The following is a 21,245-nucleotide window of genomic DNA, read 5'->3' as shown; positions in this document are numbered from 1 at the left end:
GCTCCTACAGTGATGGCAAGGAGGGCTACAAAGAGAGCTGATGCTCCACCGGCCACCAGCCATGCTGGAGCTGTAAGAAAGATGCTGAGAACAAGGCACAGCACAGGGATGGAAGCAGGGAGACGAGTGGAGAGCTGCACAGAACGCAGACTCCATGGTGAAGTCTCATCAAGGAAGAAGCAGAATGACAGAAAGGACAAGTAGCACTGGCAACTTAATTCTTCATTCACCCACTGAGAAACAGAAATAGGATAATTTTTGGATGTATTTCATTTGGAAATGAGCCAAATTGGCAACTAGAATCAAAGTCTTCAAAAAGTCTATACAAAGATGTATCATACAAAATGTACAGGAAAATTCTCAAAAAAACCACAGACAATACAACAAAAGGAGAGCAGAGACAGTTTGAAAGCACAGCTAACAGGCCCTGCTGCTGCTCCAGAGGGCAGGAGCAGTACCTGGACAACATGCTAAAACACAGAATACATTACACTATATACACGACCATATAAAGATCAGCCATCCCCTTTGGTCTAACCAGGAGCTCTCCAGCATGACGTTGAGTCAGTCCAAACAATCTGCTCATGGAAGTGTTTGTTACATGCTGAGCAGGGAACAATGTCCAAGGGAATGAAATGGTCAACTCTAAACCAAAGCCAAGATACAGCCAGGTCACCAAGGCTATGGAGTTTAACAGTCAGTTCTTGCTAACAAGAATGCTCTGCAGGCCAGAGGGGTTACTCCATCTCCGTGAACCGAGCAAACATGGCTTTCCGCACCGCATCTTTGTACGAATCTGCCGTGGAGACACCATAGGAGCTGCCCTTGGCTCCCAAGCCAGCTCCTCTCATTCGTACTTGGGCCTGCAAGGGAAGAGAGACACACTTCAGCTCTGCAGTGAGTGGCCAAAGCACCACGAGGACACCACCAAAGACCCCATCAATCCAGCCAGCTTCCCGAACTTCCCTGGGAATCTCTACAGCCATAAATACCACCACGGACACCAAGAGACTGGAGCACATGTAATACCCCGTACCTCGCACTACTCTGGCCCCACTCCAACTGCACACAACAGTTCCTAACGCACAAGCTGGAGCACAGGCAAGGCCAGGAAAAGCAACAACTGGAGGGAGGGCAGCCCCTCCTGGTGTACTGGGGCCACAGTGCCTCAGGAGTCAAATACCAAATGAAGGAAGTCACAGCCATGCCTCTGCTTCAGCATCCAATGGGACAAGCATGAGCAAGAGCCAACATAAATAGAGGCAGCTTTGCAGTGGCTGGCAGTTTATTCCTTCAGAGCTATTCAGCAGAAAGCACTTCTGGTTAAACAAAGAAAAAAACAAAGGCACCAACCCTCCTCAAGGAGACATCCCTTCTGACTTACCTCAATGGGAGCTGTGATGCCCTGGCATTTTCTTCCCAGGCCCGAACCTTCCCTCCAGCCCATGGCCTGCAGCATCTTGTTGCCGATATTACTGTTGTCAAGGCCATCTTTGGTGGGCTGCTCGTAATTCCTGCAGAAGAAGAGAAGAGTTAACAAGTTACCCACACTGCTCAGGGTGCACTGAGGCAGCTGCAGAGGAGCTTTCAGATACATACACTGTGCCTGCATCGTAGACCTTCTTGCGCTTGGGCTCCGGCGGCTCAGGGATACCGTACTTTTCCCTCCTCTCAGCTGCTCTGTCTCTGTATTTCATCTGCATAAAGCAACTACAGTTAGCATAGATTTCAAGACACTTTTGTTCAGCTTTGAGCTATGGGGGTCAGATAAACTCCTGCTACTACTGAACACTGTAGACTGCAGCCCACTAATACCAGTACCACCAACAGCAGAGCCTAAGACCCAAATCCCTGGAGCACCATCTGAATCAGCACTGGGGCAGGAAGAGACTTGCAGGTTTCTAGCCCCAGTTTGGCAGCCCTGAGCTAGAGGTAGAATGAGCCTTCCATGCAAAGCCAGATCTGTGGGATACAGGACACTCCATCTCACATGGCAGCTCTGAACACTGACTGGAAAAGGGGTTGGCTTACAGGATTATCTCGAGTGACGTGTGTCAGGATGAGGAGAGCTCAACAGATCACCTGCACAGGTTTTCCATTAGCTACTCATCTGCTCATCTCAACACTGACCTCTCTCTCACGCAGCTCCAAGGCTTCAAGTTCCTGCTCGGAAAGCTTTGATCTCCTGTAGATATCCATGTTTTGCTGAAACAAGAAGAGAGATTCACTTCAACAACATGAAATGTACGACAGCTCTTCTTAAAGGAGAGCAACAATCTACCTGCAGATTTCTGCTTTAAGAAAAACAGTTTTCCAAACAGCAACATGCCTCATGGTTTTGGTTTACACACCGAACTATGACAACCCAGTGTTTTTCTCACTACGTAGTGTAACTACCTTGTGCAAGTCAGACAGCTGCTGGTGACGAATCAGAGCATCTTTGTTTGGGAACTGCCTTCTACACAGCAGACAAGCCATCTTCTTCCAGTCAGTCAGCTTCTCCTCCTCATTCTCCATTCTTTCCAGCAAGTCCTCATCATTATCGCTGTCACCACTGTAGGCAGCCACAAGGCCACGCTGAAAATGAAAGACAGCATTAGGGGAGTGCAACAGTGCCACAGTTCAGAGAGCACAAAGAGGGAACAAAGGCTGCAAATGTGTATCACAGGAGGAACAGCATGCTCCCATTACTAAGGATGAAATCACAGAATGCCTGAGGTTGGATAGGACCCCTGGAGGTCATCCAGTCTCCAATCCTCCTGCTTAAACAGGGTCTGCTCCAAGCACATACTGCTCAGGACTGTGTCTTGATGACCTCTGAGCATCTCTAGGAAAGGAGACTCCAGAGTCTCTCTAGGAAACCTTCCAGTGCTCAAGAAAGCTAGCACTCTCACTCTTTTTTCTCATGTTCCCTGGGTCAGGGATTCCTAAGGGCTGGCCTTGGCAGTGAAGACTGAAACAAAGGTGTTTAGTATTTCAGCCTTCTCTGCCATCTGTTGCAGGGTTCCTGTCTATTAAGTACTGGGCCCACACTTTGAAATACTGCAACTCAAAAGAAGTACAACCACAGTGGCTGCAAGACAGTTCTCACGAGCCAAACAAAACTTCTCAGTACAGCCTATGTAGAAACCTCAAAACCCCAACTGAACTCAAGGGTAAAAAGAATCACAGCTGTCCTAGGTGCATCTCAGTCACCCAGCCTACAGCACTTGCACCACACCACTGCAATCATCAGCACCACTTTTTACAGGTAATACCATGGAAATCCAGGTTTGAAAGCAAGTTTTGGCTAGAGCTCCTCTACCATACTCACCTTTAGCGGATTTTCATCATCTCCATTTTTCAACACCTCTGGCAAGATCTGCTGTCGCTCTGACAGAGCTCCCTGGATGAGACAAGAATGCCATGAGCACGGAGCTCTCTGTCACAAGAACCCCACCACACACCACTGCCAAGACCTTCACCTTTTTCTCAAAGAGGGCAAAGCCAGCATCTGCAGCTGCTGACTCCTTACGCTCCTCCTCCCTGGTACTCAGTGGCTGGAAGCTATTCTTGAAGTTCTCTTTCTGCTTGTTCAAACTCTTTGCCCAGCGCTCCATGTCTTTAGCAATCTGAAATGCAGAGTGGTTTGCTCACACAGATCCTCTCAAAACGATCAATCTCTTATGACACCCGTTCAACCTCACATGCAGTTTCAGAACAAAACAACCCACTATCTTTTATTTTTAAACCACAGAACACTGGATGTAGTGCAGGTGTTTCCCTGTATACAGCATTCAAAGATAACACCACTTGCTGCTTTTACTGTACAAACCCTTCTTATCAAGCTAATCCTCTATGTGATGGCTCAGTTATACTCCCACTGATCCTGGCAGGATTTCATAAGCACTCCTCCTATGCAGAGCTTATTTCTGCACTGAAGCCTTGCCAACTCCACCTCTCCTCAGCCCCCCACAGTGCCTGCAAATTGAAGGCATGCACCCCACTGAATAACCTAGGATTTCCTTTCTCATGAGAAAGGAGAAATATCCCATTCCACAGAGAAGACTTTATCCCAGTTATGATCCCATTCCGTCTTTCACCTGTTGGGCTGTTTTACTCTTAGGCTTCTCTTTCTTCTCTTTCACTTCTTTGGTGGTGGTTGTGGTAGCTGTCTGTTGGTACGTGACACCTTCTGCTGCAGGCATGTAGGTCTCCTTTTCGCCATCCCAGTACAGGTACTGCTGGGTTAAGGCATTGTAGTAATACTGCCAGAGGAAGGAGAGGCAGACAGTTAAACTCCTCACACAAGCTCAGTGTCCACGGGAGAACCCAAACAAGCTGATTCACACTACTGCACCACACGGGAAGGCGTTTTGTAGAGTCCAAACAAGTTCTGCAGACTCCACAGAGGAGTCGAAAGGCAGGAAGTGGCTGAAGCCTCTGTCCCAAAACACGGGCTGCTCTGCCCAACAGCGTTATGGAGAATCTTTTGCTTCTCCCAAGAGACGACCCACCAGAGCCCAGAGCTGGGTGCACTTTGCTGGGCACTCCGCAACGAAATAGCTCAGTTACAGTGGCTGTGACAAGTGCTAATCCTATATGGGCCAAGTGTGGAGGAAAATTAAGGAGAGAAAAATGCAGAGCTACACCAGAGGGAAATCAAGTCCCAGCCCTACACACACTGCTGAGAGTTATCTGCAATATTTGGTACGTTGTGCACTTCAAATGTCACTCGTATGATGATAGGAAACTAATGGACCTTAACAATTAAGACATGTGGGAAGAACTTGTGTTTACCTGGGAATTAGGATCATAGTAGAGCCCTGTTATAGGATCATAATAATATCCTGAAGATTCATCATATTGGTAGGTGGAAGTATCAGGGACAGCTGTAAAAAAATTAAAGTGTGGGACATGGTCGTTCCAGACGAATTCAGACAGGTATCTTTCTACATTTCAGGTAAAATTCGGAGATTACAGAAGCCACAACGGCAGACACGTCTGTAAAGGGCTCTTAATCACCCGTGCAGCCAACGCTCTCCAGGGGCAGCTTCACCATGACAGGGTGATGGAGCACTTGGCCAAAGCCGAGTTTTATTGCTACAGTGACAGAAACCTGTCCCCAGGAGCAGCTCCCAAGCACTTACCGTACTTGGTTCCAGGCACTACGCCAGTCGGAGGAGCCGCCTGTGCCTGACTGCTAGTGGTAGGTGGTGCTGATTGGGTCTGAAAAAAACCCAAATCACATACCTCAATTAGAAAATCTGTCACCAAGAAAACAAGGACAGCGAGCCAAGGTGTGAGCAGCGCACCCTACGCGTACGACAGCTAACTCCTCCTCACCAGCATGCTTGGCACTCACCTTTAGCAAAGAACAAACCATCCCAGAGAAGAAGTGGCAGGTGACTTATGACCACAAGCACTGTGACTAACCCAAGGACACTCAGAAGCTTTGCTGTACCACCCACTTAAAAAATCAAAGGCTACAGCTAAGCCACCTATCGCAGGCTTTGAAAGCAAGGACTCATCAGTGCTGTAATTACCGGAGAATCAGGTGAGTTTGTCTGCTGATTATACAGCTGAGGACTCTGGGACACGACTGCAGCCGTCGTTGTAGTGACCGGAGCTCCTGCCAAAAGACAGCAGCAATGCATAAGCGAACTAATTTGTAAAACTACTGCATCCTAGGGCTAAAATTACTTTCTTTATAGTTTCAGCTACTAATTCCAGCTCCAGCAGCCAAACAAGGCAATAAACATTCTAAAAGAGATAGATACACAGTGGGTATCTTCTACCCAGACAAGGAATAGTTTCCTTTTCAGGAGGAAATATTGTGCTCCCAAAGTCAGCAATTCCTGGCCTCTACCGCTGTTAGTGCTGAACATTTGCTAGAGCTGCTAACACTGCTAGCGTAAGTTCAAGGCCTTTGTCAACAGTCTAAAACAGAGACTTCTCTCTCATCTTGCATGAGAGGTTCCACTACAACAAATCTGTTACAGCTCTCCAGTAATGCATCCTCAGACATCCTGAGAGCAGAATGAGCCAAGTCTTCTGCACAGCAAAATCACAAAAATAGGCAAAATACTACTGCAAAATTATATTTACAAACAACTGCTTCTAAGATGCTGGAAGCACTACCTGTTATGGTAGCTGTGTCTGTGTCCAATACTCCTCCTTGATTTTGGTAGTACTGCTGATAATCCTGGGAATACTGTAAAGGGAAATAATGACAACACAAGGTGAGTAAAGTGCATGCCCAAATTATGACAACCTGCTGGTTAGAGCACATCTGTACTACTAACCTGAGCATACTGTGAGTATCCATCCTGTCCTGACTGGAGATAGCTGTAGTCAAGGGTGCTGCCCTCTCCAGTCTGTGGCTGAAATTCCCAAAGATAGTATTTGTCAGGGAGCGGTAAAAAACTTTATTAAGTAATTTAACGCACCCCACTGCCTAGGCTCCAAACTGACTGTGTGTGGAACAGATCTTTTCATGGCTGGATCTGCCATTAAACAACTAAACCAAGCACATGGCCAGCAGGGCAATTACATGGTCCACATTTTAATTTTCAGGAAAGCAGGACTCCAAACCATACCTGAGTGGATGACCACTGAGCTGCAGCAATGGCTGTACTTGCCACAGAGAAGGCGCTGACTCTGTTACCGTCTGGGAGAAGCAGGTCTCTGCAATCACAAAAATCAGGCACCTGAGTAAGTACTGCTTTTTACTGAAGTGTCTCCCTATGCAAGGAGGCGGAGTCTGCCCTCACACATGGATTTCTTGGCAGTTATAAAACATTCGGAATGCAATGAATGAGCCAAAACATTGCTTGGCAAGTAAAGGGACTTCAGGTTCATTGTTGTAGAATCAGTAATAAGTCAGAAGGTCTCTAGGAAACAAATGTGCTGTGCACACGAACAGTTACAGTGTTATCTTCAGAGGACTGGAAACTGCTTTCACTCTCCGAGTGAAAGCAGGATGCATGCAACACAAGTGACTTCTGGGAAGCAGAATTTTGGAGTTCGAATTTTCTTAATAAAAGCGTGGGTGACAAGCAGAAACCATTCAATATACAGGGAAGGGGTGGGTAAGTGAATTTTAAAAAATAGCAAAAAAAAAAATGCAATTGACTGCTATCACACTCACTTTCTGGCACTCTTTGCAAAGTCAACACCAATTGTTTTGCCATCAATTTTTAACGGTGGCTGAAGACTTTGTAAAATCTGTAGCAGTTGAGATGCATCCTACAACAAAAAATACTCATTATTACGAAGGGCAGTTTACCGAGGGAGATTCAGAAGTCCCCCAAACTCTATCTTTTCATGTAGAGCCACTGAGAAGAGCTAAAGATGTAAAAACACCTGCATCTCCTTACATTACACATATGAAGAAGAGCACAGTGAGACCCCTAACAGCTCAAGTGAAAATGCTGAGCATTTCCCTGGGTCACATAGTATTAAATATGTTCCAAAAGCTTAGCTTTATCAAGATACAAACTACTCTAAATGGGACATCAGCAAAAACTCAGATTGGGCACCTGTTTTAATCCAACCACCTGCTTTCCTCTGACAAAAGCAGGTCCAAACAGATCACACTGCTGCTCGAGTTTGATGTACAGACTCAATGAATTATTCAGGTTGGAAAGGACCTTTAAAATCATCAAGTCCAATGGTTAACCCAGCATTGCCAAGTCCACTGCTATGCCACATCCCTCAGTGTCACATCCACTGCCCTTCATGGACCCCATGCCAGCATATGACTGCTCTGAAACTTAGGCTTTTCTTGTACTTCTGCAGCTTCTCATGTTTCAATTTATGGCTGCTCCCCATTGTCCTATCCTTACGTATCCTTGAGAATATGTTTCTGCTGTCTTTACACCCTCCCACTAGATGCTGCTAAGAAGAGCAACATCTGCCTCCTCCTCTCAAGGTGGAAGAAGCCTAATTCTGTGCACCTGTTCCCACACTGTATGCCCCAGATCTTCGAATCCGTCAACAAAGTATGATCCTGCACCAGAACTTCTGCAATCCAAGCATGAAGCTAGGCTGCAATCCAGAACAGAACTCTGGTACCAAAATAGATTTTCTACGTGCTCCAAACATCCCACCACCTTTCAAACTGCAGCTACGTATTATCAGCTTTGACACACAGTGTCCATCAACCCTCCTTGAAGGGGGGGCAGTCCTTCAGACAGCTCAGGGCCCTATATGCTCCAAGGGAGAGAAGGTGGCTAACCAGCTGTTCCTCTCCAGAGCACCAGTAAAGTCCTCACCATAGCGGAAGACAGCTGCACAAACGCAAAGCCTCTGTTCTGCTGAGTCTGCTTGTCTTTGATGAGACGAATATTATTGACTGCCAGAGATGCATATGGAGACAAGGCAGTCATGATGGATTCCACTACTGTGTGAGGAGCAATGTTTCGAAGAATGATGGCTGAGGAGAAAAGGGATTACATTAGCAGTGCACACCACGGCTTTGCAGAGTATTTCAAGTCCTTCAGCTGGCAGGCTGAGGTACAGAAAGGATTTTTAGTATGTGTGTTTACATTTCACATTCTAGAGTAAGTCAAAGATCACTTACTATCACAGTAATAATCCACAGACTGAACGGCTTCTGCTGCCCCGGGTGGTACCTCCTGTTCTGAATCTTTGTATGAAGAGAAAATATTTCAGTCAGGACATGGCTCATTCACTTCAAGCTCAGCATTTCATAAGCCAGTCTAGAACCCACATGGAACTCTGGTTCTTACACAGGCTAGAAAATTTCCCACTAACTGAAAAGAGATCATGGTAACGTACCAAATTTGTCCGCTCCACAGCGGAAGCATTTTAGTCTCCTTCTGAAGTTGTAAAGGCAGCACTGTGACAAACAAGAGAAGCCTAGTAAGAACTTGGGTAATTTTAGTAACACTGCATTTGCTGTACACTAACAAAACTCAGACATTCACACAAAGTAGCACAACAAAGCTAACCCACCAGAATAATCCAGAACATCAAAAGCCATCCTTATCTGTACCACAGCTGCTTTTCAGAACATTCCAGCTACTTTCTCCCTAGCCATCCCAAATTAGTTATTTTAACTGTGTAGTCTTTGGCTTACGATCCCAGACATAGTCACAACAAGTTACTAAAAGCAGCTTTAGAAGGGAACGCATCCTGGGGCATAATTTAACTTTATGTGGAGCAGGAACAGGTTTGATTCAGGTGTCACTTTCTTTAAACCACTGAGCAACTGGTGAGCTCTAGAGCAAGACAAACTCTCACACAGAAAGTGTGTTGTACCTTGTTGCAGAGCCAGTCCTCAAATTTAGGCCTTGGGTTGCTGTAGTGCATTGCAATCTGCTTCCCTTGGATCACCAGCTTTTTCTGCAAAAAAAGTGGTTTCAATTATTCCTGTATCAAAACACACATGTCCATTTTCCCATGGCAGAGCACCCTTCGGAGGAATCAGTGCTCCTGAATTAAATGGACAACATATGGGGAGGATGTGGAGGACAACCACCGCCACCTACACCCTGCCCATCCAATCCTGCAGAGAGGAGGACGAGGGCAGTAAGAGAATGGGATGTGGAGCAAAGATAAACAGAATCAGGGAGTGTAGAAAAAGCTGCCAAACACTAAACGCTGACATGGAACCAGGAAGTGTCTCGAAGGAGACAGAGTCCTAATCTGCTGCATTCAGATCAACACATTTTTAGAAGTCTCTTTGCCCCCACATTTCTATTCACTTCTGGTATAGCACTGAGAGACTTTTTAAACATGTCCTTAGGTGACTGCTTCACTTTGTCCCCTACTCCAAACACCCCAGACCTTTTAACCACATTTGGATTTACTTTTCCAAGCACACTTCAGAAGTGTCCCCTTGAAAATACAGTAATTCCTCCCAAAGGGACCCTGCTTAGACTTCTTGAAGGCTGGATTACAAGTGCCATCAACGGAAACATAACTCAAGAGTGGTTTCATTTGACTACTGCATCAGTTCAATTGGAAGCCTGCACAAGATGTTTGTGTTCTTCATTCAGGCAAGAGCTCTCCAAAATGAGTAACTAGATTGCACGTGAAGCTTCTCCAGGGGTAGGAAAAGTTCATAATGCTTTCAGCATGTCCTCTCACTCTGACTTCAGAGGAGTTAGGAACTTACAGCTATTAAGAAGCCTTGACTCTCAGCCTCACGCTTTCCCAAGCGTGGGTATGCAGAATGACCTTTCAAAATATGGCTATCAACATATTTTGGTCAAACAGGTGGAAGCACATGTGAGGCACTGCATATTAGAGGCCACACCCCAGACACTGCAACGGCAGAACCATTTTTATAGCAGGTTGGCTTTCTGCAGAGGTACCAGTGTCAGGACCAGTGGCTTTTTTGGTAACAGGGTCTGACACAGATCTAGCATGTAGCATGAATAAGGCTCTCACATTCTGCACGACTGAACAGGGCAAAGCCATTGCTCCTACCGGCAGGAGGGAGGGTTGGAGGGCCCAGCACTCACTGGATGTGCACACATAGAAACAAGGCTGCTGGCATAGTTGCAATACATCGTTCTGTCATCTAACAGTCAGCAACCCGGCTGCTGGGGACAGCCTATGTTTTCCCTACTACTAAGGTGGCTGCTTACTGGAGTGAATTTGAGTGTATTTCAATAAATTATGCATCAGTTCAGCTTTGTATATATTAAAAAAAATTGATTTCTGAAAATATGCTCAGCAGTGATTTCTTGGTATTAGTCTTTCCCCTGTAGCCACCTGCCCTACTGAGCAGCACGTCAGGAAACAGAATTTGAAAGCTGCTCTCTGGCTGGGGATCTCACCCATAGTGTGGGACATATGAAACACTATTCCAGCACAAGGCATATGACAAGTTCCATCTGCTGGAACTGCCATGAACCCACGATGGTGCCATTTCTTTATTATAACATCAACAAAGTAGAAAAACAGTCATAATGTTGTCACAGGACTGCTGCATCAAATATTCAGGTGCAAGGAAAAAAAAAATCAGTGTTTTGTCACATTGCTTGCTTTGAGAGTATTTTTAAGTTCTGTTGTTAAAATCTGTTATGAATACTCAAAAAAGTAACAAAAGCAAGTGAAACTGTTTGCAGTGCTACAGGAAAATCTCATGGGAAAACAAACCAGAGGATTCTAACTGCATTTTGGCTCCTAATCAAGTCATAGTAACAAAAAAAGCCAAAATACAGAACCTAACAGATCTGAGATCTCACTGTCTGCCTAATTTAGTTGAAATGAATATGCTTTTTTCCTCTAGAAGAGCCAGTTCCCCCTATTTAACTGGGGTAACAGATTATTGCCAATAACTGACAATTCACCACAGAGTTGTGGTGCTTTCTCTGACAACAGAGAAGGAAACATCAAGTGGAAATATGCTAGGGTTTTTTAACGACTACTGGCCAAATCGTAAGCCAATTAAATGGAAACCAAGTCATTTAAAACAATGGCACCTTTTACCAAAGTAGAACTTTCTCTCCTAATTTTATCTTATCTGTTACAAATTTTAATATATACAAAGCTTTTATTCTTTAAATCACTGTTATGGAACAAACCACTCCTTCCACCTCTATTTTTTCCTTTTTTTTTTTGCTCATTAAACTGTACAGACTTGTTCCATTTTCAGGAATATCTAGACTTGGTGAGTGAAGCAACCTGATTGGCTTCCATCCAGCTGGTAGCATCTTGAAAGTGATAAAACTCCACGAAGGCGAAACCACGGCTTACACCTAGAGACAGCATTCAGATATAGACGGGATACTTGTGTTAGTCAGTTCCTTTAAAACAGGTGAATCTCTCTCCAACTGCTTCATTACTTCATGACAAAGCAGCTTTACAAATGCGACGTCAACTGCTGGGATCTGCTCGTTATTTTGCCATGGCAAGGAACCAAGCTGCCTTAACTGGCTACATTTCACTCGATTTGAATCCATGTTTAAGGGTAACCATGCAACAGACTACATACTATTAAATGGGTTTACACTATTATTACTTACCAATACCTGTTAACAAAACCCCCTGTAGACAGACTTCTTTTAACATGTTGACCAGCTATCTAAGTCTTCCAAAAAGCCACATTCCTTAGCCATGGCAAACCTTTTTTTTTTATTTCATGTGCTTGCAGTTTGGGGACAATTCTGGATACTCTTTTGGGCTGGGGAAGAGGAAGGTGATGTCAAAAACTGGATTAAGAGCTCTCACCTGTCTTTCTTTTCATCAGCCTCACGTCTGCAGGCTGAGGACCTTCAAAGGACTCAATAAGTTCACGAATCTGCAGGAGATGTTGATGCAACAGTTAAAATTTTCATAACTTGGCAGACAGAAGTCACAGAAACCACCTACCTTGCAGTACCATGAAAGAGATAGACAAAACCATGTTTTCAACACTATCTCAAAGACAGAGAAAACATTTACTGAGAACCCAACAGGGGACTGGATGAGCTTTAAAGTCCACATAATCTTCTGCTACATGCCAAACCAACTGTAATCCCCATTCAGGACACTGAACCATCCAGAACCTGAATTCTTACGATTGTGTGTTCTCAGGTTATTTGGACAGTATTTGGCAAAGACGGTGCATGATCCCAAGATTTTAAAAAGAACACTGCCAGTATCCCTCTCCCTACATGTCTAGAAAGCCTTTGCTCCTAGCAATGAAAAACAAGAAGCCTGCACTGCAAGGCTCCATGATAAACATATTCCTAAGCTTCGTGCTAAAGATCACATCCTTTAAATGATTTCCATTGGTTTTTCAGGATAAAGTAGATTTGTGAAGAACATGTCATCAAATAAAAAGCTAAGGAAATGTCAGTTCTTCAGGTGTAACAAAGCTGCTGTGGCACAGGCAGCCTCAACCACTATGCAGAAGCATGGAAGAAAAACAAATACTAACAAATTTTTTAACTCTAGAGCAGGAGACACAAGGTTTTTCAGCAGCTTTCACAGAATTCTAACTATATTACATGCAACAGGGCTTGTCAGCAGAATCAAAACTTATCTAAAGTTGCCTATTTATATACTGACTGGAAATAATATCAGATATGCAAGTGAATTTTTCTTATGAAAAATGTAGGGAAAAATAAAATTGTGTATACAAGCAGAAGTAATGTTAACATAAGACTTTAACTCTACATTCCAAGATGCATTGTTTACACTCTGAGTCCGGAATTAAACTTAAGTATAAATTATGCTACAGTTACTGCACAACTGTAGAGCTATCAGTATCTCAGAAACAAGAACTGCTCTAGAGTGTTCTGTGTATCGTCTGACTGGGCTGTTCCATTTGTATGCAGGAACCTATACTTGATTTCAAACACTCATGAAAATGTTAGGGCAGTATACAGTGATTAGGAACCTTCAGTATCAGAAGGGTAAAAAGTAATCAACGAAAAAGCAAAGGAAAAAAAATCTCCATTGCAGAAATGGTGCAATGTATTCTCTGTGCTAGCAATTAAGGCATATACACATCGGAGGCAGAGGTGGAGTCTTGACTGAAAACAAACTGTGATAGTTCAGCTTTTACCCCTCAAATAACACTAGTGTGCTTTTAGCTTGGTAACCAAATTAACCAGTAAAAAAAAAAAAAAAAAAAAACAACAAAAAAAACCCCAAAACAACAAAACTAAGAAGTTACCATAAATAAGAAAACCTTAAAGTTTTAACATCTTTTTATTACACACGTCAGACAAGTAAGCACCAAGCTCGGCAGCAGCCATTTTGGCTCCCACAGCTGTGCCCGCACAAAGCAGCTTTGTGCGCGGCTGCGCTCGCTAAGAAGCCCGGTGACTGTGTGTGACCCCATCGGTCACAAGTTCTGGCCTCGACAAAGACCAGAAAAACTGGTGAGTGACACCTCTTTGTCTTTGTGTCCTTCCCCCCTCCCTGCAGTGGGGCGAAGCGGAAAAAAACCAAAATCTGTCTCTTCCCCTCATACAGAAAAGCAGCAAAGAGCAGGTAGTTTAAAATCCATTCTTAGGGAAAGCATCCGTGAAAAAACAAGTATTCGCAACTCGCTCCGTTTGAAAGGGACCGATTAACATTGATCTGACCTCTATTACTTAACACTGGGAGTTTAAATGCTTTAAGGACTCAAAATGGCAGCGCGACAGCGCTGGAGAGGGGCCACCATGATGCAGCGCTCAACAAAATGGCAGCAACGCTCCGGCACGGCCCTGCCCGGCGGCAAGGCAGGCACAGCCCTGCCCGGCTACTCACATCGTTCTCCGTAACCGTGATGGGGAGCCCACGCAACATGATGGTCTTGCTTTCTTTCTCATCGTTAATATCGTTCCTGTAGTCGTGCTCGCCGTAGTCGCCATCGGAATGGTATCCGTCCTCTGATTTGTCGCTGTTCCTGCGCTCCCGCTCCCTCTGGAAGCCAGCGCCCCGGGTTAGCCACCGCGATTCCCCGCAGCGGGTCCCCAGTGCCCCACGGACACCGCCCGCCGCCGCGCCCCAGCGCCGCACCCGCTCCCGAGCCCTCCCCGCACAGCCCGGGCTGCCGGCACGCTCACCTCGGGGCTATCGTAATCGCGGCTGTCGTAGTCTCTATCGTAGTCTCGGCTATCGCGACTGTCGTAGTCTCGGCAGTCCCGACTATCGTAGTCCCGGCAATCGTAGTCCCGGCTGTCCCGGCTGTCGTAGTCGCGGCAATCTCGGCTATCGTAGTCTCGGCAATCGCGGCTGTCGCGACTGTCGTAGTCTCGGCAGACCCGGCTGTCTCGACTGTCATAGTCCCGACTGTCGTAGTCGCGGCAGTCTCGGCTATCGCGGCTGTCGTAGTCTCGGCTGTCGTAGTCGCGGCTATCATAGTCGCGATAATCATCGTAGCGGTCACCGCGGCGCTCCTCACTGGACCTCTTGTAGTCATCCCTCCGCCGGCTGCGGGACTCCCTCTCGTCGCGGTCCTCCCTCTCCACGATGGAGCCGTAGCGGCCGCTCCGCTCCGTCCTGCTCACCCTGCAGGGCACAGCGGGCCGAGCTCAGAGCGTGAAGCGCCCGCCGCGACCGCGACCTCCACCACCACCCGACTCCTCCCGTGTCCCCTCGCCCTCCCACCGCCGCTCACCGCTTGTCCGAGCCCATGCCGCCGCCCAGGATCCGCAGGCACCCGGCACAGCGCTATCCGGCACCACACGCCGAGCACACCCGCGCAGTCCCTCTCGCTGCCTCGCCACAAAATGGCGCCTAAGGGACCGCCCGTCTTCTACCCAGCAGCCACCTCGCGCCCCGGCTGGAAGCTTCCAGGCGGGCGCAGGCGCAGCGGCCGCGCGGCACGCCGGGAAATGTAGTTGGGGCTGCCGCCATGAAGGGCCCTGCGGTCCGGCCTGCCCCGCTCTGACCGGGGTGCTCGCAGCCCTGTCCAGTTTAACTCCGGACGCTGCTCCGCGAAACAGCTCACAGTGCCTCGCCACAGCGCACTGCTTCCTCATGTCCAGCCTAAAACTGCTGTCAGTTTAAAGCAGCTACCCTTGTGCTGTCATATGTGCCCCATCCAAAGTCCCTCTCAGCCCACTTGGAGCCCCTTTAGGCATCTTAAGTTCCCCCTGGAGTAATTTCGTCACCAGAGTGAAGAACCTCAGCTCCTCCCCGTTGTCAATAGCTGAATAGTTGTCATAGCCTACCATCCCTTTGGGGAGCACCTGCCTCAGTTAAAAGTAAGTTCTGCCCCAAGGCAGGACATAGCACTGCTGCACTGCTTGGGCTCATATGGCCAAGCCCAGGAGCTGCAAAGCCTACAAGACTTTGGCCCCAGCAACATTGTCCTTTCCATATTCCCAGCACAAAGAGTCCCTCTGCCCCCTGCCCATGACCCCAGCACCATCCCCTGCTCCTGCACAACTACTCCTGCCAGACCTGTCCCTTTGGAGCACAGCGGTGCTGGCCGGAGCAGGCAGAGGTGTTGAGAACCCTTCAAACCACATTCAAATGCAGTCAGGTCCCCCTCACTGCCTGACCCTCAGCCCTGAGTGTTGGCTTGGAACCCAAGAAAAGATATTTAACACACAAAATGGTGCCATCTTTATTTTTTTCAAAGCATTTTTGTTAGTCTCAGAACATGGCAGAGTGGGGCTGGCTGGAGGGCAGGGTGGGGTCAGGGTCACAGCTCATCCAGGGACTGCTTGGCAGAGCAGGCAGTACAGAGCAGTCAGGCAGTGCAAGCAGACAGTGCAGGCACACACACACATAGGAAGTACAGACAGACAGACACACAGGCAGTACAGGCACAGTACAGGCAGACACAAGGCAGTACAGACAGTACAGACAGAACACAGGCAGTATAGGCAGTACAGACAGACACAAGGCAGTACAGGCAGTACAGACAGACAGACACACAGGCAGTACAGGCAGTACAGACACACAGGCAGTACAGACACACAGACACACAAGCAGTCAAGCAGCAGGCAGGTCTGTCACAGGGTGCTTGCGCTACCCGGAGGCGGCACAGCTGTTTCCGCTGTCGTCTGTCGGTGCTGCCTAAGGAAGAAGTTTCTCCTCTGGACAGCTGCCCAGCCAGCCTGACGGCTCTCGGCAGCTCCTCGGCAGGCAGCCCTGGGCAGCAGAGCAGGTAGGAACAGCAGCTGCCTGTACCTCTGCCCCATTGCTGTCCCCTTCAGCTGGGACTGGCAGGGCGCAAAGCAGACAGGGGCTGTCCGAGCCCCCTCCTGCCAAAATCACAGCATTTCGCTGCTCTTGATAGGAACTGCGGGGATGACATTTAGTGTCTTGGGGTGTGTTGTTGTATTGTTTCCCCTCTTGCATATCCCTGGGGGCACAGAGCTGGCCGAGCCCTGGGGACACACTCCTAGTGAGGGGAGGTGGGGGCACAGCTCCCCTGTGCTCCCCCTCGGCTCTGTGTCACTGGGCTCTTTCCACTTTGGGGTCCCTCAAGGGCTGAAGGGTGCTGAGAAGTTCTTCCACCCACCCTGGACACAGGGACAAGATTGAGACAGTTTGCATCATCCCCTTCTCCAGCCCTGCTGTAGGCTGAAGGCATAGGGAAAACAAGGCACAGCCACTGGACTTTCTGGGAAGGGCAGCATGGCATCTCTCACCTCTCCCTGTGCTGTCTCCAAGGATTTTTCTGGGGGATTAAGGCTGTGCTGACCTGGTGGCAGCGGGGGGCTCATTCATGGCTTACAAGCGCCAGGCTTCTTCCTCGGAGCAGCCAGACAGCAGGGAAAAGAAACTGAAACGGGAAGAGGAGGACGACACCTGGAGCTCCACCTTGGCAACCCTGAAAACTGCTCCCAAGGAGAAGCGCCCTGCCACAATTGATGGGCTGTGCCCCCTGAGCACGGCACTGGGTGCCCGGGTGAGAGCGGGCCTCAGGTACTCAGAGGGGCAGGGGTGGGAAGGGTGGGGGAGTCTCAGACCAGCCTCTGCCCTGTTGGCACAGGGTCAGCCCCAGTTTTCCTTGCAGACCCCAGTGTGTTCCCACTGGGACCTCTGCGCACCCCCTCCTTCCCCGAAAGCTCCCAGGTACCAGCCGAGGCCATGTCCCTCACTATAGGTCTATGAGGACTATGACTGCACCCTGAACCAGACCAACATCAATGCCAACAACAACAAGTTCTACATCATCCAGCTCCTTGAGCACGATGGTGCCTACAGTGTCTGGAGCCACTGGGGCCGTGTGGTGAGTCCACCTGGGCATTGCTCATCCCCTGCACCTCAGCTGTCCCCACCCTGCCTTCAGAACCCCAAAAATTGAGGGTGAGCCTGGTGGTCCCTGGTCCCAAAGCAAGCACCCAAGTGTCCTGCTGTAGCACTTTAATGGAGGAGCTTCAAGGATTCCCACACAACATAGTCAGCCTGTGTGGGGCATGTGGCACCTGTCCCTGCAGTGAATGTGAGTGTGACAGCCCAGCAAGGAGTCCTGGGGTGTCTTCCTGAGCTGGTGGCTCAGCACATTCCTGCTCACTGCCCCACAGCCTTGCTGTCACAGCCCCCCTTGTTCCTGCCTGCTTCCACTGGCATGGGCCTGGTGGAGCAGGGGTGCAGAGGAGGTCCTGACCACTGTTGTCCACTGCCAGGGAGAGGTGGGCCAGTCCAAGCTCATGCCCTGTGCCTCCCTGGAAGCTGCCAAGAAGGTCTTTGAGAAGAAGTTTCAGGAGAAGACCAAGAACAGCTGGGCAACAAGGGAGAACTTCATTGCCCAGCCGGGGAAGTACACGCTCATTGAGGTGCAGCCAGGGGCTGGGCAGGAGGTGGAGGCTACACTCAGGGTGAGTACTGAGAGGTTGCATCATGGTGGGGTGGTCCTCACTGCACTCTTGGCCCACTGAACACCAGGACATCCAAGAGGGCCAGCAGGATTGGATGGGTTTTGAGCAGGGGTCTTGGTGCTTGCTGAAACAGCTTGCTGGCAGAGATTTAGGGCTAATGGGTTAAGATGGAGTGGGAAGGCATCCCAAATGAGAAACATGGCCTTCTGGGTGGCATTGGCCATGGAAAGTGGAGGCAGCACCTGCCCATTGCTCTGCTGTACCAGGACCAGGCTCTCCTCACAGATGCTGGCAGCCCTGGTGCTGTGCTCCCACAGCCTCTTGCAGGCCCACAGCTGATGTGGGGTGTCTGCAGGTGGATGCCGTGGATGGGGACAAGGTCTGCAAGCAGAGGGTGCTGCCCTGCACCTTGGACAGAGCCACACAGGACCTGGTGTCCCTCATCTTCAGCAGTGACATGTTCCGGGATGCCATGCAGACCATGAATATTGGTAGGAAGTGGTGGGTTGATGTGTGGCATGGGCTCGGTCTGGGGGGTGCAGGTGGGGAGGTGAACAGAGTAGAGGTGTTGATGGATTTTAGAGCATCCCCTCTGATATCCTGGCACCTGATGGGACTGTGGCCACCCCATGCTGGGTGCCCACACTGGCCCATGGTGATACTGGAGGTTCTTGGAAGTAGCTGCAGGGCAAGTGGGGTGGATGGGTTCACCTTGTCCTTCCCTGTAGATGTGAAGAAGATGCCTCTGGGGAAGCTGAGCAAGCAGCAGATCGCAAGGGGCTTTGAGGCACTGGACGAGCTGGAGGCAGCGCTGAGGGAGCAGCCACCCCCGGCCACTCGCCTGGAGGAACTCTCCTCACGCTTCTACACCATCGTCCCACACAACTTTGGACGGGCACGGCCACCCACCATCAGCTCCCCTGACCTGCTGCGTGCCAAGAAGGACATGCTGTTGGTGAGACGCCAGAGCACGTAGTGTGTGACATCCCTTCCTGGTGGGGCAGGAGCTGCTGGCAGGAGGCTGGGCTTGCCCTGGTCCCCCAGCACAGTGCCCAGCACTGGTGGTAAGGATGTCCCTGCTCTGTCCCTGCCAGGTGCTGGCTGACATTGAGGTTGCACAGAGCCTGCAGGCACAGAAAGAGAAGGAGGAGGAGGAGGAGGAGAAAGAAGTCGCCCACCCACTGGATCAGGATTATGCCCTGCTCTGCTGCCAGCTCTCCCTTCTTGACCCAGCTTCCCAGGAATACCAGGTGCTGCTTGTGCCACAGTGTCCCATAATGGGAAACAATTATGTTAGGCCTGTGGGCACCCCAAAGGTTCCTACTGTCCCAGTGAGACCGTGGGTATTGCTGAGATGGCTGCTAGAGTGACACAGCTTTTTTGCCTCTCCCTTGGCAGCTGATCCAGACCTATGTGACGCAGACTGGGCACAAACTCCACATTCTCAACATCTGGCAGGTGACCCGAGATGGTGAGGTGAGGAGGAGGTGATTCTCCCCATGTCACAGTAGGGAAGCCATGGTTGCACCCTAGGATTGCTTTGGGGCTTCTCCACCCAGGGGGCATTCAGCCCAGCTGGCCAGGGCCAAACAGGCACCCAGTCTCCTGCCCCTCCAGCCGGGCAGTGGGGCTGCACTGGGGAGGTGGGTGGCAGTCCTGGGCACCCATGTGTGTCCCTCTGTGGACAGCCTTTAGCTCTGCATCTCTCCAGGATGAGCGTTTCAAGGCCCATGACCTCCTGGAGCACCGGCGCCTGCTTTGGCACGGCACCAACGTGGCAGTGGTGGCGGCCATCCTGAAGAGTGGGCTGCGCATCATGCCCCACTCAGGCGGGCGCGTGGGCAAGGGCATCTACTTTGCCTCAGAGAACAGCAAATCAGCCTGCTATGGTGAGGGTCCTGGGATGGGCTGGGCTGCTTGTGATGCCCACAGGATTGTGTGAGCCTGGCCGCCTTTGCGTACCCCCTGCCAGGCAGCTGTGGGCTTGCCAAGCCCCTTCCCTGCCATGGCAATTGGTCCCTGTGTTCCAGCGTGGCCTGGGCACAACCGGATGGGAGTACCAGGGATGGTGCTATTATTCCCACCCTTTTCTCCCATGGCAGTGGGCTGTACATCTAAGAACGTTGGCATCATGTTCCTGACAGAGGTGGCCCTGGGCAAGCCCTACCGCATCACCTGCGATGCCCCCACGCTGTGCCAGCCACCTGCTGGCTATGACAGTGTCCTGGCCTGTGGCCGGACAGAGCCGGGTGAGCTGGGGGCAGGAGGGCTGTGGCAGCTGCGGGGCTGTGGTGCACACAGGGCAGGGGGGAGAGAGGCCAGATCTCATGTTCCATGTGGTGCTGGGGTATCTTCTGGCCCAGATCCTGCACAGGATGAGGAGGTGCTGCTGGATGGCAAGAAGGTGCTGGTGTGCCAGGGCAAGCCCATCCCCATGCCCGCCTACAAGGACTCCTCCTTCAGCCAGAGCGAGTACCTCATCTACAAGGAAAGCCAGTGCCGGATCCGCTACCTTGTCCAGCTCCGCTTCTGAGGGTGCCTGGGGGGCACCATGGCCCTGGCCCAGCACCAGGTGGTGACAACCATCAGCCCAGAGCACAGTGATCTGGATTCTCTGGCCACCCCACCTGGGGCTTGGCAAGGGACAGGCTGGCATGGGGACTGAGCTTGCTTTGACTGTGAATAAAAGCGCTGTGCCTTGCACCGGGTGGTGCTCTTGCTTTCCTGCCCAGCAAGGCGGGTGTGCTGTAGGGAAGAGTGTCAATGGGTCCCTGAAGGGATGGCATGGGTGACTCTAGAGGGGCTGAAGCCTTCAGATGAAAGCTGGTGTCTTTGAGAGCCAGCTGGTCTCATCACCTTAGCAAGGCACATGGCTCATGCCCACCCTGTGGCATCAGAGCTACAGAGGATGAGCAAGATCTGCTGCCCTGCCGGACGGAGCATGGAGGAATTCATCCATCCATCCATCCTGAGGGTGAGTGCCTGCCCTCCCTCTAGTGCCATGCCTCATGCCATGCCTGCTGTCAGCCTGAC

The 21,245-nt window shown here is 49.7% G+C and overlaps 2 protein-coding genes across 2 annotated transcripts; one reads left to right on the top strand and one right to left on the bottom strand.

The window, feature by feature from the left end:
• Window positions 1-247: 247 nt before the first annotated feature.
• On the bottom strand, window positions 248-15,200 carry RBM5 (RNA binding motif protein 5). Its single transcript, XM_021533466.3, has 24 exons — window positions 15,053-15,200; window positions 14,499-14,943; window positions 14,200-14,355; window positions 12,187-12,256; window positions 11,641-11,714; window positions 9,265-9,348; window positions 8,782-8,842; window positions 8,564-8,629; window positions 8,256-8,416; window positions 7,130-7,227; window positions 6,579-6,666; window positions 6,285-6,362; window positions 6,121-6,193; window positions 5,526-5,611; window positions 5,130-5,208; window positions 4,780-4,871; window positions 4,083-4,247; window positions 3,465-3,611; window positions 3,314-3,385; window positions 2,398-2,577; window positions 2,131-2,205; window positions 1,600-1,697; window positions 1,385-1,514; window positions 248-863 (listed from the first exon to the last, which is right to left on the bottom strand). Exons 1-24 carry the CDS (start codon window positions 15,067-15,069, stop codon window positions 738-740), a joined length of 2,721 nt encoding a protein of 906 aa, XP_021389141.1. The 5' UTR covers window positions 15,070-15,200; the 3' UTR covers window positions 248-737.
• A 1,187-nt stretch (window positions 15,201-16,387) lies between these two features.
• On the top strand, window positions 16,388-20,915 carry PARP3 (poly(ADP-ribose) polymerase family member 3). Its single transcript, XM_077786017.1, has 11 exons — window positions 16,388-16,552; window positions 17,062-17,299; window positions 17,498-17,623; window positions 18,021-18,212; window positions 18,568-18,703; window positions 18,941-19,167; window positions 19,307-19,471; window positions 19,620-19,688; window positions 19,924-20,101; window positions 20,315-20,461; window positions 20,576-20,915. Exons 2-11 carry the CDS (start codon window positions 17,117-17,119, stop codon window positions 20,743-20,745), a joined length of 1,593 nt encoding a protein of 530 aa, XP_077642143.1. The 5' UTR covers window positions 16,388-16,552; window positions 17,062-17,116; the 3' UTR covers window positions 20,746-20,915.
• Window positions 20,916-21,245: the final 330 nt, after the last annotated feature.

Source organism: Lonchura striata, chromosome 12 (genome assembly GCF_046129695.1).
Source record: "Lonchura striata isolate bLonStr1 chromosome 12, bLonStr1.mat, whole genome shotgun sequence".
NCBI classification, from domain to species: Eukaryota; Metazoa; Chordata; class Aves; order Passeriformes; family Estrildidae; genus Lonchura; species Lonchura striata.
Note: the sequence above shows the minus strand (reverse complement) of the source record. Positions and strands in the feature narration are given on the sequence as shown.

Coding starts and splice junctions, on each gene's coding strand:
- RBM5 (XM_021533466.3), bottom strand. Junction 6,667..7,129: donor TTTGCAAAGAGTGCCAGAAA/GTGAGTGTGATA, acceptor TTGTGATTGCAG/AGACCTGCTTCTCCCAGACG. Junction 6,194..6,284: donor GATACTCACAGTATGCTCAG/GTTAGTAGTACA, acceptor TTCCCTTTACAG/TATTCCCAGGATTATCAGCA.
- PARP3 (XM_077786017.1), top strand. CDS start 17,117: ATGGCTTACAAGCGCCAGGCTTCTTCCTCGGAGCAGCCAGACAGCAGG. Junction 17,300..17,497: donor GCACGGCACTGGGTGCCCGG/GTGAGAGCGGGC, acceptor CCCTCACTATAG/GTCTATGAGGACTATGACTG. Junction 18,213..18,567: donor AGGTGGAGGCTACACTCAGG/GTGAGTACTGAG, acceptor GGGTGTCTGCAG/GTGGATGCCGTGGATGGGGA.